General features: G+C 43.0%; 1 protein-coding gene and 1 pseudogene across 5 annotated transcripts in view; both read left to right on the forward strand.

Moving 5' to 3' along the window:
* WWC2 (WW and C2 domain containing 2) overlaps nucleotides 1-19082 on the forward strand; it is a 208037-nt gene that overhangs the window by 104148 nt on the left and 84807 nt on the right. For all 5 annotated transcript variants that reach the window (XM_019422330.2, XM_053900828.1, XM_019422332.2 and 2 more), the window contains 2 exons: nucleotides 8496-8699; nucleotides 9509-9585. In XM_019422330.2, coding sequence (XP_019277875.2) covers nucleotides 8496-8699; nucleotides 9509-9585 — 281 coding nt within the window. The remainder of the gene's footprint in view (nucleotides 1-8495; nucleotides 8700-9508; nucleotides 9586-19082) is intronic.
* LOC128776485 (mitochondrial import inner membrane translocase subunit TIM14-like) lies at nucleotides 12441-18612 on the forward strand (annotated as a pseudogene).

A 19082-nucleotide genomic window follows, 5' to 3' on the forward strand; every position in this document is an offset into this window, starting at 1 on the left:
CCGGGGTCTCGTCTTTCTTCGTCCGACAGAGTCACTGTGGGTTATTTCCTCTTGCTCTTTACTCCTTTGGATTTCACAGTACCTTCTGCTGGGATTTACTTATTTATTTAACATACCTGGCTGCTCTTGCCCGGTTTCCTTTGCCTGTCCCTCGTCACCTGCCCCTGGGCTTCTGTGTGCAGCCTGCGGGTCCCCTGGGGTGAGGACGTCAGTTACTTCCCGAGACTGACGGCTGCCAGGTTTGTCCCTTCAGCCTTGTCCAGAGTTCCAGATGCACCTACTTGATTCCTTGCTACGGGGCCCTTTCCTGTCTGCCCCCACAGGCCTCCACTTGCCTCCTTGCCTCTGCCCCGCCCCCACACCGGAGACATAGCATCTGTGCTGGGAGCTTCCTTGCAACTATTGGCTCGAGCCCGGAGCGCTCTCGGCCCAGCCCCTCGGCTCTCCCTTTCGGCCACATCCTTCTCGACCCCTCTGCCCAGACCTCCCTGCTTCCCACAGACCTTCTCCGGCACCAGCCCTCCTTGCAGGTGCCCGCCGCCCCCCCCCTCTGATGGGGTGCCCGGTCCGGGTATTTCTACAGTGCCAGGTACCTAGGGATTTTTGGAAAGCACGTGGCAAACGGCCTTTAACTTATTGATTTGTGTGTTCTCCTCACCAAGTTGTGAGCTTCTTGTGGACAGTGCCTGTATCTTCATTTCTTTAACCTTGGGTGCCTAGTAGAAGGATAAACTCTTAAATGTTAGAAGGACGGAAGAGCTCGTTGTTTAACTCACACGCTAAAAGTTTTCTGTTTGTTTTTGAAGAAACTCAAGTTCATTTCAAGTGTATGCTGTGCTTCAGAAAGCACCACCGTGGATATTTAAAAACTCAATTATTACAATGTAGGTTTTTAAATTTACCATTCTGCTTTAGTGCGATAATCGTATCCCAGTGGCCTGATGGACTCACTGTGCCCTAAAGTGCCCAAATTACCCACAGCAAGTAGTTTTCCCACTAAAAAGGATCTGGTCCATTATCTCATTAATCTTAAAGACAGTCCCGTGAAGTAGTTTAGGGAACAAATGGTATTATCTTCTCATAACAGCTGGTCCGCACATATGTTGTGTCTTGACATTGTATAGTTTCAGCATTATTTTCTCTTTATTTACAAAAAAAAAAAAAAAATGAAATGAAGACTGTTTGGCTGTTTAATACCATTTCTGTGTAACACTGTTAAGTATCTAGAAGGAAAAGATTTGACCTTGACAATAAAAGTATTTTAGGCCTTAAGTGTTTTATGATAGAATCCACCTTTTCGTGGGTTTGTGTGGAGTGGGGGTTATGGATATTGGTGGGGGACATTGGTAACTAACGGAAAGGTAATTATGAAATACTGTTTATAAGGTTTTGATATTATCACTAGAAGCAGAAATAGATCACTGTTTAGTAGCTTTAGAGTTGTGCCTTAATGTTTTTGTCTTTCTTTTGATAATGGAGGTCTCATTGATATAAAAGAAAATATACAGCTCTTAAGTGCACCTGGGTGAATTGTGGCAAATGTATAAATCTTTTGTCACGGCCGCTCCGGTCAAGATGAGGATCACCCCCCTAAGTTCTTTCCTGTCCCTTCCAATCACCCCCCTCCCCACTGCTACGGATCGTCCTGACTTCTATCAGGATGGGTTAGTTTTGCGTGTTCCAGAACCTCACGTACACTGAGTACATTTGATTCCGTGAATGGGATCTTTCACTCAGCATATTTTTAAGGAATAGGATACTGATGGCACACGGTATCGTGGATGAATATTCGTGCCTTCATCTGACAGAGAAGCCATATCCAGGCCAGACACAGAACTCCTGGACATCCACACTAAGAAGCAAATAACCGAATTTAAAAAGGGCCGACCTAGACACTCTCCCAACTCTCCTCTCTGCCATCTTGCCCCATGCCCTCTGGCTCTGTGGAGCCTCTCGTCTGGGCATTCTAGCAGGTACTCTGTGGCCTTAGCCTCGCCACACGCTGCCGGCCGCTCCTCAGGACAGAGCGGACAGGAGACGAGCTGGCGCAGGGGGGACCACGCCACCACCGTTGGCCGCCACGGGGTTCGGCCCGTTTTCCCGGGCTTCTCCGGATGGTCGTGGGAGACGCGCCCTTCGGCGCCCCCTCTCCCTGCCGGTCCTCCGACAAGACAGAGCGGGGTCGGGCTGCACCCATTTGCAGTACCTGGGGGTATGGGAAGCACCAGAGGTGAGGGATGTGTAAAACAACAAGATAGGACTCACTGCCATGTGATGCTTCTGCGAGTTCCAGTTTCCTTCCACGATCCTCCTTGCTCTTACTTACTGTGCCGAGTCTTGCTTTGATTGCTTTCCGGACATTGTCGCTGTTGTTCTTGTTGTTTTGTTCTGCTGTCGTCGGTTTTTAGTTGTGGTCAGTAGGAGAGACCGGACAGCGTGCGCTTACTCCGTGTTAGCTGAGCCAAACTGCTCTGGATTAGTTGCGAAGCCACACCTGTTGTGTTGAAATTTGATGAAAATTCCTCAAGTGTTGGCGATATTTTATGTGGAGCTGTTTCCTTTAGGAGAAGGGAAATAAATTTGGGACCCTCCTGTTTCATCTGTGTCTTATTTTATCCTTTATGTTTCCCTAGGAGGGGAAACCGTCAGGATATTTTATAAAGAAGCGTTCTAGGTACTTAAGACATGCGAGTAAAACAGATTTCAGTGGTAATGATACTCGTTTTTAGTGAGAGTAACTAACAGTTGTCAGTATCACTGATCTGTAATAATCCACATATTTCACTCCCGGGATCTATTCTCAGTCGCAGCGGTCCTTTCCTTCCACCCAGATGTAGGGTTGGCGTAGGTGACCGTGCCTTTCCTCCTGAACGTGTAGCCTTCCTTCCTGCAGACTGTTCCCCCTCTCCCCTCATTTGCCACGTATTGAGAGTCCCTGTATCTTGTCACTCCCCGAAGATGTGACCTCACCCTCATTCCCCAGCGTGCTGTCATTTATCTGCCGGACTATTGTTCTTTGCCCTTCCCGTGTGAACGACTCTTCTGCCTTTATTTGTGGCTTTGAGGGTCCTAATATTTTGTCAGACGTTTCATTTATAGGACACTGCTGCATCTGTTGTCATCAAAACTTGCAAACAAACAAGTACAAAATGGGATTCTTCTGTTTTCCCTTTGACATTATTATTTTTTGATACATTACAGTCTTCATGATTATTAACTTGAAAAATGTAGAATCGTTTTGTCAGTTCTTATAGAACTTTTATCTGTAATGTAATATCACATTTGCTCCTCTAACCTCTTTTCCACTGTCATTTTCCTAATTCAGACCCTCGTTGCCTTTGCCTTTGCTTTCTGTCTCTTTTTTTAAAAAAAACAAATTGCGTGAAAGTAATGCACGTGCATAGGAGAAAAATAGAAAATACAGGTAAATCAAAGGAAGAAAAGTATTGTCCATATTCACACCACCCAAAGAGAACTAAGTATTCTAAGTCGCTTCGTGTGTATCCTTCCAGACTTCATATTACTACAAACAGACACACAGAATTTTAAATATAATTTTATATCACAAGTGGGAGTAGTATGCATACGGTTTTATAAGCTCTTTTCACTTACCATATAATCTTTTATCAAAAAAATTTGCTGCGCAATTATACAGACTCTTCGGTAGAGTTAGTGCTGAGTTGCGCAGAGATGATAGGACCTCACATTTCTGTCAGACGTTCTCCCTCACATGCAGCCGAGATCCTTTCCCGGCCTTGCTTAGAACCTTTGTGGTACGCCATCGCTTACAGATGGAGTTTCATGTTTATTACCCTGGTATTCAAGAAACCACAGGCTCTTGGAGTATGGGGGAAGAAATGAGAAAATACACTAGCATGTGGAAAGAACCACCCATCGGGCCAGCAGAACAAAGGAGAACACGTAAAAATGCCCTGTTTCGGATGTCCTGAAGGGTGTCGCTGTGGCTGCTAGAGACAGTGCTTTGAGCTGATACCCAAAGAATGACTGAGTTAACCGGGCCTGGGGGAAGAGGGGCTGGGGTAGGGTTTGGGGGTTGGGAGAAGGATACCTTCCCGGAAGAAGAGAGACCACAAGTTAAAGCCGAAGTCTAGAGAGGCCACAGAAAGCAGGGCTTGATGAAAGAAAGAAATTCAGAGCAGCTGAAGGCTGGTGTGTGTCTTTGTGGGGGTCTAGGGAGGTGACTGGAAAAGTCAACAGGGGCCAAGTCCTGAGGGGCCATTGTCTGGAACCTTCCAAAACCCGGTTCCGTCACTGCCTGTTGTATGGAACGTTCCTTTTCAACCAGAGAAAACCCTGTGTCTCTAAACGGCCGTGGCACCGCATTCTCCTCTCAAGGCTTTTATCACTTTTTACTGCACAGACTAGTTGTGTGTGTGTGTGTGTGTGTGTGTGTGTGTGTGTGTGTGTGTGTTTAATTCATGTGTCAGAAGTTTTTCTGTATTTTGTAAGTTCTTGGAAGGAGGGACTCATGCCTGAGCATCTTATTTCCCTGTTGTGTGTAGCAGATGGTCGGCACTTGTCTGCAGAAGTAACAACAGATAATAAGCATAGCGGATATTTTCTAGAAAGGAAGACAAGGAAAGCTACTCATGTTTGTTTCATCCATTCTTCCCGAGCACGACAGAAAGGACAGAAATAGGCGTGATAGACAGAAACCACGGTCCTTTCAAGAATCTGATGTGATCTTCCATGGTAAAGCTCTTAGAACTCACAACCGTGTTCTCTGTCTGTAAAGTCCCACATCTAAAACTGACGCCATGTCCGTTCCCTCGAGGTACGTGACGTTTTCGCAGACATCATGCAAATTATACAGCATTCTGACACAGTGACTTCCCAGGGTCACCGGGTCTTAACGCTAACATACCACATTTTTATAATGCACTTTTTTAGTATTTACATTTAATAAAAATTCTTCACAGTCCGTTCAGCAAATACAACCAATGGAGATGAAGCACGATCCTGCTTTATGAAGCCTTCGGAGGTGCCTTCGGGAACCCTCTTTGTAGCTCATATTTGATTTGGATGGCATTTCAGAAATGTAAATGTTCCCGCTGCAGCCCTTGTAGCATATAGTATTTAAACCAGCCTACTGGAGTGTTTCTGCTGATCTGTCCAAATAAACGCTCATCGTTTATTATTATTGTTATTATTATTATTATTATTGTTATTATTATTATTGCACTTTATTCATTTAAATGTCAACGTTACTTTCAGTGTTTTGTGGCAATTTAGCCATCGACAGGTATTTTATTGAAACTACACCAGTTCCCCAATATGTAGAGAAAATACGAGTAGACGAAACCTCTGAAGATACTGAGGGAGAACTCGGGGTACATACCTTCCTGTAACTATTGCAACTTACGAATATCTCAAGTTGTTCACCTGCACTTTGTTTTTGTATCAGCCCTTTAGTTGTGTAGTTTATTAGTCATATATCTCACCGGGACACATCACCCCCAAACCCAGTGGCTCACAATGCATTTATTACCTCACGGTTCCTGTGGGTGATGAGTCCAGGCAAGGCTTCGCGGGATCCTCTGGCTCGCCGCGTCACAGGCTGTCTGTCCTCAGGGTGTCAGCCAGGTTTGCTGGGGGAGGATCCGCCTCCACGCTCACTCACGTGGTGGTTGTCGGGATTCAGGTCCTTGTTGGCTGTGGGCCAGCGGCCCCCCTCATTTCTTGTCACGTGGGCCTCTCCATAGCACAGCTTACGACATGGCGGTTTGCTTCACCACGGAAGGAAAGCCAAGAGCCAGGGAGGGAGGGCACGCACAAGGTGGCCCGCACGGCCTTTTGTAATCTAGTCCCAAGTGACATCCCTGTCGTACTCATTAGAAGCAGATTACTAGGTCTAGCCCGTATTCAAGGGGCAGGAATATGAGGAGGTGAGGATTATTACAGGTCATCCACGAAGGGGAAAACTTTTCTAAGACCATAAATTCCCATTCGTTAGAGGATGAGTTCTGGACTTTGAGTCAGATGGCATTTACATGTTGGAAATGCTTGGATAGCGGGAGACCTGAGTTGTAATGAATATCGTCAATTGAGAAGTTTAGGCTCTTGGGGCGCCTGGGTGGCTCAGTCAGTTAAGCCTCTGACTTCAGCTCAGGTCATGATCTCACGGTTTGTGAGTTCGAGCCTCACGTCGGGCTCTGCGCTGACAGCTCAGAGCCTGGAGCTTGCTTCGGATTCAGTACCTCCTTCTCTCTCTGCCCTTCCCCCACTTGGGCTCTGTCTCTCTCTGTCTCTCAAAAATAAATAAGTGTAAAAAAAAAAAGAAAAAAGAGAAGTTTAGGCTCTTAATTAGCTGACAGCTGCCCGTTCTCCTTATTCTCCAAGGTGGCTGGGCTGCCCCACCGTGATGATGTCCTTGAGGATTCTGGGCTGGAGGGGCTGTCCAACCGGGACTGTCCCCTCCTACATCTCTTTAGACATTGACTCCAGCATGGTTTTTTTCTCATAATTACATGAAATATGCCTCTTTTGCATGTTGGGATATTTACGTCTTTAAAAATTAGAGCTCAGGGGACACCTGGGTGGCTCAATCAGTTAAGCATCCAACTCTCGGATTCGGCTCAGGTCACGATCTCGCGGTCCGCAAGTTCGAGCCCCGAGTCGGGCTCTGGGCTGATGGCTCGGAGCCTGGAGCCTGCTTCCGATTCTGTGTCTCCCTCTCTCTCTGCCCCTCCCCCGTTCATGCTGTGTCTCTCTCTGTCTCAAAAATAAATTAAGAAAATGTTAAAAAATAAATAAATAAACCAAACGAAACTTTAAAGCAAAATGAGCGTTCAAAATACTACTTTAGAGGACGCTCAACTTTTTGTACCAGTGATTGTGAAACAAAGATTCTAGGCCCGAGTCAGTGGCTGCAATGTGTCTGGCTAACTCAGGCCATTTTGTAAATCATCCAAAGCCTCTCTAAGCCCTAGGGGACCCAGGGGTCATAGCTGAACCACTCCAGTTTAGTGCTATCCCTTATCCCTTATCCCCAGACACCACATTAGTTAGACGTTTCCAGAACCAGCCTGGCCCCTAGAGGTTCTCGTGGTCCACGTCAGATCCCCTCATATCACCGTCTGGGTTTTGACTTACTGCAGCCTCCGGGGCCAACCGGTAATACTGAGTTGGGGTACCGGAAGATTGGGCTTCACACGCAAAACATCTTAAACAGCACGTGCCATGGAACATTCCAGCAAATTAACAAATTAATTTTCCCGTCCTAGTTGGTCAGGAACAGGTTCTCGTATTCATACAGCGGCAGACCCGTCTTGACACACCTGTTCTGGCGGTAACTGATTTAATTCATAGAGGTGACTGCCTGTCAGCCCAGGGAGGTCGGTGCCATGGAAGGAAGTTGTACCACAGTCCCCCTGTCCATGCTTGCAGGGCCACAGGGGGAAGCCCCTGGTTCGGTCAGGAGGCAGGAGGAGCGAGCGCTGGCCAGAGCCTTCTTGGCAGTTTCCGTGGGGAGGAATGGGCGAGGCAGGGCGGGCAAGTTTGGGCAAGCTCGAGATTGGATCGTTTGGATAATTTCATGGAGAAGGCAGTGTGTGGGCCATTGCAGAGGGGTTCGTTGGAATCTCTTGTGGAACTTTGAAACCCGCCATTGCTTGGGTTCTACCCACAGAAACTCTAATGGGCTGAGATTTTCTTTTTGTAAGAGCTCTCTGGGCGATTCTAGTATCCAAAACTGCAGAACCAAGAACCGGGCCGTAGAGTGTTCTTCAACCAGGACCAGGCTTTGGTTTGGCTTTTTGGCTTCTGCGTTGGGCTTGTTTTTAAATGTCACACCCACTGTGGAATGACAGATATTTCTGTAAAGTACAGTAAAAATGAATTCCTTGAAAAAGGGAAAAAAAAGTAGAAAATGCAAGCCCCAATATTATTAGAGTCATCACTATACAATAACTGTATAAAATTGCTATGAAGATTTCAAAATGTTTCCTCGTGACCTCTCCACTTTTTGCAGTGGACGCGTAAGAGAGTTCGTGGACCCGCGTAGTCTGCCCGCAGAGACTCTGAGTAGCGCTGAGGTAGGGGGCAACATGGCGTCCCGGATTAAGTAAATGGAAACATGCACCGTGGGAAGCAGATTGGGTTCAGATCACACAGGGCCTTGAATGCTGGCATAAATAGCTTGGCTTTTATTCTGTAGGTGTTGGGGAGCCAGAGAATTCTTGAGAGGAATGGCGGGACCCCAGCTAAGGAAGCCGACTTGGGCAACTTGGTGTAGGATGGCTTCCCAGTGAGGATAAACTGTTAACGATCTGAAAGGGAGTGGACAGTGGGGAGCCCTGGGGATAAATAAAACTTGTATCAGATTTCTGGAGAAGTCACTTCACAAATAACCAACAAACTGCCTAGAGTATATAAGACTTAAAGCTGGTAAGTTTTTTTTTTTTTTTAAAGCTTAAATAATCCAAAAAAAAAAAATCATTAAATTCTAAATAATAACCCACCTGGTGTATTTTCAGAAACCACACAGATTGAAGATCCACGGAAACAGTGGAGGGGGGAACAGGAGAAGATGCTCAAGGACTATCTCTCGGTGGCCCAGGATGCTCTCAGGACACAGAAGGAGCTGTACCACGTGAAGGAGCAAAGACTGGCCCTGGCCCTCGATGAATATGTACGATTGAACGACGCCTATAAGGAGAAGTCAAGTTCTCACACAAGCTGTAAGTGCAGTGTGGCTGTTCAGACTGTGAGAATGGGGACCAAAGTGTAGCTAAGAGAAGGCCACCTGCGTTTCGCTGGAGTTGCCTGTTGAGGCCTGTCCCTTCCTAGGTAGAAAAAGTCCCCGGAAGCCAGGAGAGAGGGCGAGGGTACCCCGCAGACTTCTCAGCAAGGCCCCTCCCCTCCGTCCAGGCAGCAGTCCCTCCCTCATTTGTGGATCATCAATCCCTGGTGGTTTTCACTCCTCTGCCTGATTGCCTTTTATTTATTTACGAGTTAATGTTTACCTCTGCGGGTCAAGGCAAATCATTCGGCCCCCTTTGCTGCTCTTGTACAATATTTTAGCGGGAGGAGCTAGAACTGTTGGCTGGAATGAAGTTTTCTGTCGATCACCCGCTTACATCTCAGAAATGGATCGCCTGGAGCTGGTTTGTTTAAAGAAGCGGTTTTGATGTGAGCGGCTCAGAAGTTCTGCTTAAATTACCGGTTTCTGGGTAACGCACAGCTCTGACAAATCGTGTGCACAGGAAGGTCCTCTGAGAGTTCGCACATAGGTGTGAAATCCAGAAACCAGTAGGCTCCATGGTCTTTAAGGCATTCCTCTTTCTTGAGTTTTTTTTTAAAAAAAAGTATAAAGGTTTGAAGACTACTTTTTATATTTAGGTGTCTGATGAATGACAATAAAGGAGTTATAAAGTAAGTATCCACAAAAGCATGTAAATCTTGTTTTTAGAGTTTGTAAATTCCCAGCTGAGGACTAGTTCTACAACTGGTAAAAGTTCTTTTTTTTTTCTTTTTTCTCTTTGAAAAGTATTCTCAGGATCTTCATCCAGCACTAAGTACGATCCCGATATTTTAAAAGCGGAGATCTCCACTACGCGATTAAGGGTAAGGTTTTTCTTCATCATGGTTCTATGTTTAACATAGGCATCGAATCTGAGGGTGACGGAGAGGGCTTTAGGGATCTGGCAGGAACGTCCTCCACTTTTTCCTGGAAGCCAGCCATTCCGCCTTTGTTACCACGTTCAGTGCCCGAGACCGTCCTTGTTGGAGAGACCGGGTGTTCCGTTACTCGGCGATTGTTATTACCTACATCGTGTTACGTGTATTATGCGCACCCAGTATGTTAAATGTACTTATTTAATGTACACTAATGTGACATTACAATAGACTTAGAATATTTAGTATATTAAATCAAGATTTGAGTCTCTGTAACCTTCCCTGACCATGCTGGAAAGCGTCTTCCAGAGCTGAGGGTAACTGCCCTCCCGTTGGACGAGCTGGTACTTACAGGTGCCCACAAATCGTGTTCCCACATCATCCCTTCTCTCGGTCACACTTCACTCGTTCCTCACACTGCCTCATGCTTTGTTTCCTGATCTTTTACCTTAAATCTTTTTGACCAAACTGCTGCTAAGGCCAGACCTTGTGTATCCTTGATGTTTGGAGTCTAAAAGACCGTTCGTCGAGTAACTGCATTCATGCAACCAGGACGTAGGTCACGAAGTAGATTATTATCATGACTCCAGAAGCCCCCACTGCGTCCCTGCATCGACGCTGTCCTTCTCCCGAAAGGTCACACTGGCCGCCTCAGCATGGTAGGGGAATTTTTTGCTCGCTCGCTTTGGATTTTGTAAAACGGGAATGTTACCGTACGTATCATGAATGGCTTCCCTTGAAGGAACATTTCGAGATTCATCCACGTTAGCCTTCACTGCGTTAAAGCATCCCCTTTTGTCTGCAAACCCTGATTTCTGTATCTCTTCTAACTACCGGTTTATGTTAGCGTTTATTCCAATTTCCGGTAATTAAAAAAATACCTTTCTGTGATGCATATCTTTTGGTGCACGTAAGTACACGTTTTCATTTGTTGTGAAACTCGGAGAGGACTTGCCATGTCAGAAAACACACATGCTTCAACGTTAGCGCTTGCTGACGAAGGGCTTCGGGCCTTCTAATTTCCTGATATCTGCCCTTAAGGTTTAAACTACTTTTTACACATAGCTTTTGCATTCATCCCCCAGGTTTCGAACTTTGTATTTTTATTATCAGTTCAAAATATTTTCTAACTCTTTATGATTTCTCATATAAGGGTATTAATTTTTAAACAGTTGAGGATTTTCTTACCTTTTTTTTTTTTTTTTTTTTTTTTTTACTGATTTCAGCTTAATTCTCCACTGTGTCTTTTTCAGTTCTAAAATTTCCATTGGAGTATTTTTTATTTCTAGTTACTTGCCCACATTCTGCACACTGATATGTAGGTTTTTGAACAAAATAATCCTTTGCTTTTAAGCTCCACATCTTTATTAATACAATGTCTAGATTTCCTGTATGTTGGATTCTTCAATGTGGTCTGTTTTTCATGACTTTTGGTCACTATTTGGGCAAGCTTCGTATCTCTGCTTACTTTTTATTAAGAGCCATATATTATGAATGAAGAAGTGTAAGGATAATTTGAACTTTGGGATGATCTTGTCATCCTGCAGTGACGATTCAGTTTTGCTTCTCATGGGCAGTTAGGCCAGGGGCCGATAATTATAAATCGTCTCGGGTCAAGCTATCTGAAATCTGGGCTTCATTCTTCTTCTAAGAGCGGGTCTATTTCCCGTCTACCCTTTCTCTTAGGGCAGAGCTCTTCAAAATCCCAACTGAAATTTGAGAACGTTTATGAGGGCCCCTTCTGCTCGACTGAGGTCAAACTCCAAATCTCTCCCCTGAACCTCTCACCTCTATGGGACCAATAATAGCTCTGTACTTGGGGCTTCAGTCACTGTCTTCTCCCACCTTTTCAGCCTCTCTGCTGTACACACAAATGCTTCAAAAGGAAAAACATCGCCTAGTCTGGATCCTGCCTATGAGCTTTCCCTACCTTTTGAGTCTTTAGCACAAATTCCTGCTGCCTTGGTAGTTCTCCAATGTCTTCATGTAGATGTTTTGTTTTGTTTTGTTTTTTCTCACAACTTTTCTATTTGTTCTCAGAGGAAGAGTGTGAAAACACTTTGTATTCTTAGAAGCTGTATCTCCCTTCAGTTTGGATTTCTTGGTTTAATTTATGAAATCATTAATAGAAGTGTTCTGTGTCGTTCTGCCATAAACATCCGTCCAGCGTATCACTGACCCTTTACTCCGTCAGCCCGCCATATTCCTCTGTACGTTTCTTGAGAATATCATGCGATGGCTGGTCAGATGCCTTGTTGTTGTACCTCAGTCCTGTGTCTACACATTTCTGTGATCCGCTTTGCTAGATACCTTACCTGAAAAATGGAAATGGGGATATTTTGTCCAATTTACTCTTCGTAAACCTCAGCACTCACTTGAGCTATGCACTTCTCAGGAAATTACCACTTATGATTGCCCTTTGAAATTTTAACAGTTTTTCACAGTTCTTATCTTTGTAAAACACGTTGTAAATGGAATATTACGCAAGAGGAATAGTGTTCCATTTTTTCCTTTTAGGAAAGATGTAAACCAAAGAAAAGATTTAAAAGCAAAAGCATGTAGGATATCTCATCCACATAAGCATTTAGAAGGAAATGAAGTCCCATTGGAATTGGGGGAGACCCCAAGTGGTCACATTCCCCAGACCTGTCTTCTAACGCAGCTGGCCCTCTTAGATAAAGCTTATCTTGGGGGGTGGGAGGGAGGGGAGGGTGGGTGATGGGTATCGAGGAGGGCACCTTTTGGGATGAGCACTGGGTGTTGTATGGAAACCAATTTGACAATAAATTTCATATATTAAAAAAAAAAAAAAGCTTATCTTGCCCCAGGTTTGATATACTCTTACTATCAGCAGTCTGTATTTCATATATACGTTTCATCTCTGTGAGGCCACAAAAATGAGCTCTAAGGGAGTGCCCGCCTCAAGAAAGCGCTTCCCTCCAGAAGAGGGTGTAAGACATTAATAACCAGCTGGAATGTGGGAGATCAGAAATGACTGTCTTCGTCTTTGTCGTTCGTGAATAGTTTAACACTTCCTGTCAGTGTAAATGCCTTTTTATAAGCACTCCCACAGAAATTGGCCCTTGTGGTCTATGCTGCTACTGTCGTGGTCAGAACACTGTGAAACAGATGATGCTCTCGCTCTGCTGTTTGTGCGCATTTTGGCCAGGTAGCCCTTTTGGAATGCCCCCGCCATCCGGAAGTGGATGGGTGACTTGGCAGAGTCTCCTAGATTTTGGTGACTTGGCCCTTCTTGGCTTGCCTCCCCTTTAGAAATCCCTGTGTCTGTTAGTCCCTGTCACAAGCTGATGCCACAGAAATAATAACTCATGAATGAACTAACTCGTCCTTGCTTTGGGGTCTCAAGTACCTGCCTGCATTTTTGGTCACCAGCAGGTGTTCAGGCATAGCCAAACACTAGCTTCATGCTTCCTTATCTTGATGTAATGGTGTAAGTAGATGTCGTGTACTTGTTTTACTGAATTAGAGCTAGTTGGTCAAGTATTGGGGAGCTAGGTGCTTAGGAACATCTATCTAAAACATCTGTTTTAGGTCATAGGTATTGGTGATGATTGGGCTTTCTTTTCCCCCTTGGTCAAGGGATAATAGTACTTCTTGACATCTTATTCCTCATTATTGAAATGGTGAAATAAGTAAGTTCATGCTTTTTATTAATATACTCATGAGTTTTAGACGTGTCACTTAATCGTATGAGAAAATCTTTCTTGGGAAGAGGAACGTAAAAACTTTTTACTGCAAAATTTATTATTTCTACAGGGAAGTCAGCTATTTCTCAGGAAACTGGGAAAAAATACTATTTAATTTATTCATAATAGATACCTAGACCATAGCCTTCTTGGGATAGAGAATGGAATATCTCGTACAAACTAAAACTTTAAATTCAGCTGATATTTTAAAAAACTTATACACCATAACATACATTCATGGTAAAAACTCTCAACGAAGTAAGTTAGAGGAAACATACCTCAACACAATAAAGGCCAGATAGGAAAAACCCACAGCTAACATTGGACTCAGTGGTGAAAAACTGAGAGCTTTCCCCCTAAGGTCAGGAACAAAACAAGGATGTCCTTTGTTAAACACACTTTTATTCAACATAGTACTGGAAGTCCTAGCCACAGCAATCAGACCACAAAGAGAAATAGAAGCCATCCAAACTGGTAAGGAAGAAGTAAAACCTTCACCATTTGCAGATGACATAATACTACATATAGGAAATGCCAAAGAGTCCACCAAGAAGCTACCAGAACTGATAAATGAATTCAGTAAGGTTGCAGGATACGAAATCAGTATACAGAAACCTGTTGCATTTCTGTACACTCATAATGAAGCAGCAAAAAGAGAAATTAAGGAATCAATCCCATGTACCATTGTACCGAAAAAAACAAAATACCTAGGACTGAACGTCATGGATGAAGTAAAAGATCTGTGTGCTGAAAACTATAAAACATTAATCAAAGAAATTGAAGACAACAAAAAGAAATGGAAAGACATTCCACGCTCATGGATTAGAGGAACAATATGGTTAAGATGTCTAAACTACCCAAGCAATTTACACATTTAATGCAGTCTCTATGAAAATGCCAACATTTTTCAGAGAGCTAGAGCAAACAGTCCTAAAATTTGTATGGAGCCACAAAAGACCCTGAACAGCCAAAGCAATCATGACACAAGAAAAAAACAAAAACAAAGCTGGAAGTGTCATAATTCCAAACTTCAAGTTATATTACAAAGCTGTAGTGATCAAAACAGTATGGTGCTGACACAAAAATAGCCACATAGATCAATGGAACAGAATAGAAAGCCCAGAAATAAACCCACAATTATATGATCAATTAATTTTCAACAGAGGAGGCAAGAATATGCAATGGGGAAAAGATAGTCTCTTCAACAAATCGTGCTGGGAAAACTGGTCAGCTCTATGCAAAAGAGCGAAACTGGACATTTTCTTACACCATACACAAAGAATAAACTCAAAATGAATTCAAGACCTAAATAGGAGAACTGAAACCATAAAAATCCTAGAAAAATCATAGCAGCATCTTTTCAGATATGTCTCCTGAGGCAAGGGAAACATAAGCAAAAATAAACTATCAGACTACATCAAGATAAAAAGCTTCTGCACAGCAAAGGAAACAACAAAACTAAAGGACAACCTAGTGAATGAGAGAAGACATTTGCAAATGACATATCCAATAAAGGGTTCGTGTCCAAAATATATAAAGAAGTTGTACAACTCAAAAAAGCAAACAATCCAATTCAAAAATGGGCAGAAGACATGAACAGACATTTCTCCAAACAAGACATCCAGATGGCCAACAGACACTTGAAAAGATGCTTAACATCACTATCATCAGGGAAATCAAATGAGAACCACAGGGATATGTCAACGCATACCTGTCAGAGCGGCTAAAATCAAAAACACAAGAAACAGGTGTTGGCGAGAATATGGAAAGGAAGGAACCCTCATGCAGTGTTGGTGGGAATGCAAACTGGTACAGCCACTGTGGAAGACAGTAATGGAGGTTCTAAAAAAATTAAAAACAGGTTCTGTGCCTACTGGTGGTGGCCACCTCACTGTCTGGTAGAGGCGTGGAATTGGTGGCTGTGGCTTTGGACCGGGATGAACTGCACTCCGCGTGGAGCCCGGGGCGCCGAGCCACAGCCATTGCCAGTACGGCGGTCGCAGTTGGACTGACCGTTGCCGCAGCAGGATTCACAGGCCATTATGTTGTGCAAGCCATGAAACGTGTGGAGCCTCGAGTAAGACCAGCTTTCCGAAGTCTACCAAAATCTGCGTCAATGGAGAATATTAGAGAGGTGGGTTTGAAGTGACAAAACGAGAAGCAGCGTTCATAGTAGATGTAAGCCCTGCTGTTAATAAAGGAAAAATAAGAGCTGCTTATTGACAAATTATGCTTTTAAATCATCCAGACGAGGGAGGATCTCCTTATATAGCAGCCAAAGTCAATGAAGCTAAAGATTGACTAGAAAGTCAAGCTAGTAAATGAAGTCAATGTGTGATGAATTTTAAGTTCTCGTTAGTTTATGTATATGAGTGCCAGCTCTTTATAAGATGCCTCAAAGTTAAAAAAAAAAAAAAAGAAAAATAGAGAAAGAAATCCAGGAATTGCACCACTGGGTGTTTACCCAAAGAATACAAAACATTAACTTGGAGAGATATATGCATCCCCATATTTATTGCGACATTATTTATAATAGCAAATATATGGATGCAGCCCAAGTGGCCATCGATAGATGAATGAATAAAGAAGATATGGTGCATGTGGAATATTTTTTCACCCATAAAAAATGAATGAAATCTTGCCATTTGAAGCAACATGGATGCATCTGGAGAGAATAATGCTAAGCAAAGTCAGACAAAGACAAATGCCATAGTATTTCACTCATATGTGGAATTTAAGAAACAAATGATCAAAGAAGAAAAAGAGACCAAAAAACCCCAGACTTTTAACTACAGAGGACAAATAGATGGTTACCAGAGGGGAGGGGTGAAATAGGTGATGGGGATTAAGAGTCCACTTGTCTTGATGAGCACTGAGTAATGCATGCAACTGTTGAATTACTATATTGTACACCTGAAACTAGCATAACACTGTATGTTAACTGCACTGGAATTAATAATAACATATAAACACACACACACAAAACTTATATTCCCAGTTACATATAGGTGAGAGTTGATGAAAATTTGGTGGAGAAAATAGGTGGTGAATTTTAAATTATGACTGTTGTTTATTAAAGTGAAACAAAATGTTAGAAGTGTAAAAGAAAATCCCTAGAAATACAAATGCATTTGAGAAACTTATTCAGCACTATAACATATTATGTGATCCAACTTTTACTTTTGCAAAAATAAATAAATAAATAAATAAATAAATAAATAAATAAATAAGGCCCCTTTAGTTAAATTATATACACTCCACTCCAAACACATGGCTGGTTAGTGAGCCACTTCTGTTAAAAACTGTGTACTATATTTTGTTCTCAAATATATTTACTCCCACATTGTTAACGTGAATTCACTTTGAATTATTTTTAGCAGCGGTGATGGACTCGGGAAAGTCGTCTCTCATCTTACCTGTTTGTAATCTTGTGCGTAGATTTATAAGAATGGCAGTTAAAGTTCAATTTGTCCCTTCCTGTGGATAGAGTTAACTCATGTGAACATCGAATTATTACACTTTAACTAACGACGTAACTAACACCAAAATCCTAGCGGTGTGCTTCAGATGAAGAAAAAAACATGCCTTCTGCGAATGTACATTGCTGCCGATAAGGCTTGTCTTTCGACCCTACACAGGAGGTGTCTTTATACTCACGCTACATTTAAGACTTAGCGTACGTCCCAAGTTCTTCCAGCTGTGATTTACCGGATATTGAAGGAGCTGGAGCAGTACTGAAGCCTCTGGCACCAGCCCGTACGTTAGGCAAGGCTCTCGTTCCTTCAGGACGTTCAGAAATGAATTTGCATTGCAGTCGGTGCTGGGCTAGAAAATAGTACACCGGTCTCAATCGTGAGCGAAAGGAATGATGTGACTTGACTCACATTCCTTCAGAAAGAGAGAGAGCAGACTGAAAGAGAAAAGGAGGCAGGAGGACTCTACTGAATGCAAGAACCGCGTTATAGTTGTCTCTATGATGACGTGCTAGGAACTTGAAGTAATTAAAATTCATAACCTAGGAGTGCTTTTTTCGAAAACCGTATTCACACCTTGAGGAAAGTGACTCTGGAACACTTAGTCACATCCATTGATTTCATCGTATTTTCTTTCTTTCTCTCTAAGGATTTTGGTCTCCTTTTCTAGCTTTGACGGGGCCATCCAGCAAGCAAAGCGATATATACTTGAAAAGAAATCCTTTATTGACACTGTGCTGTTGGGGAGAGGCTTCGTTTCTTCTCACCCAGATGAACTACCGTCTCAGCCTCTCTGGCCCTGACCTTCAATCTCCTCCCTCTTAACTCAAAAACATTCTTACATCCGTAATGCTGACGGCAATTTATAAAATGAAATGCAGTTAACTTCTTTTATGAGAAAATATGTAGTCACAGGCAGACAGGAAAATGATAATTCGTAAGTGATCAATTTTAAATGATTCTGTAAAGCCCGGAAACTCATTCTTGCATTTTTGAAAGGCCGTGGGAGTTCAGGTTTGTGAAACTGTATGTGATAAAGATACTACAATGCATGTATTCAAACTAGTACTTATATTCTGATACTTTTTTTTGATACTTGCACAATAAGCACATTGACCTAATGTGTTCACATAAATAAATAGCATATTTATACTATATGCATTTTGTAATCTTCAGCATTTTCATGTGCATGTTTATTTCTAGAGTTGAGAGCGGGAGACATGGTACTAACCATTTCTACTTTATCAGAGAACCGGAATCAGAGAGCTCCTTCAAGGCGTAGGAAAATAGAGTTTCATGATTTGAGATTAGCCAATCGGACACCAGATTTAGATCTTGTGCCTTTAGAGAGAGAAAGGAAGATTGAGGAGATAGGTCCAAAAGGGAGATATTTTGTAGGCTGTTGGAAACATACAAATCTCTTTTATCTTTTAATACATACACATTTTTAATGTTTGTTTTTATTTTGGAGAGAGAGAGAGAGTGAGTGCACTAGCAGGGGAAGAGCAGAGAGAGGAGGAGACAGAGAATCTGAAGCTGTCGTCACAAAGCCCGACGCAGGGCTCGAACCCACAAACCGTGAGATCATGACCTGAGCCAAAGTCGGGCGCTCAAGCGACTGAGCCACCAAGGCGCCCCTCCCACAAATCTCCTTTAAAAGCTCGAAATGGCTCAAATTATGGAAAGAGCCTAAATGTTTATCAACTGATGAATGGATAAAGAAATTGTGGTTTATATACACAATGGAGTACTACGTGGCAATGAGAAAGAATGAAATATGGCCCTTTGTAGCAACATGTATGGAACTGGAGAGTGTGATGCTAAGAGAAAGACAGATACCATATGGTTTCACTCTTATGTGGATCCTGAGAAACTTAACAGAAACCCATGGGGGAGGGGAAGGAAAAAAAAAAAAAAGAGGTTAGAGTGGAAGAAAGCCAGAGCATAAGAGACTCTTAAAAACTGAGAACAAACTGAGGGTTGATGGGGGGTGGGAGGGAGGGGAGGGTGGGTGATGGGTATCGAGGAGGGCACCGTTTGGGATGAGCACTGGGTGTTGTATGGAAACCAATTTGACAATAAGCTTCATATATTGAAAAAAATAAAATAAAATGCAAAAGAAAAAAAAAAAGCTCGAAGTGGCTCGTTACAGCCCAGGAAGGATTAGCTGCTATAGGAATTGGCTTCTAACAGCTGACAATTAAAGAACTGGACAAAATCTATAAAACAGCTGCTCTCAGACACTGGATAACAGGCAGTTGAGCAC

The sequence above is a fragment of the Panthera pardus genome, unplaced genomic scaffold, assembly GCF_024362965.1.
Source record: "Panthera pardus isolate Hobbes unplaced genomic scaffold, ASM2436296v1 HiC_scaffold_13, whole genome shotgun sequence".
NCBI lineage: Eukaryota > Metazoa > Chordata > Mammalia > Carnivora > Felidae > Panthera > Panthera pardus.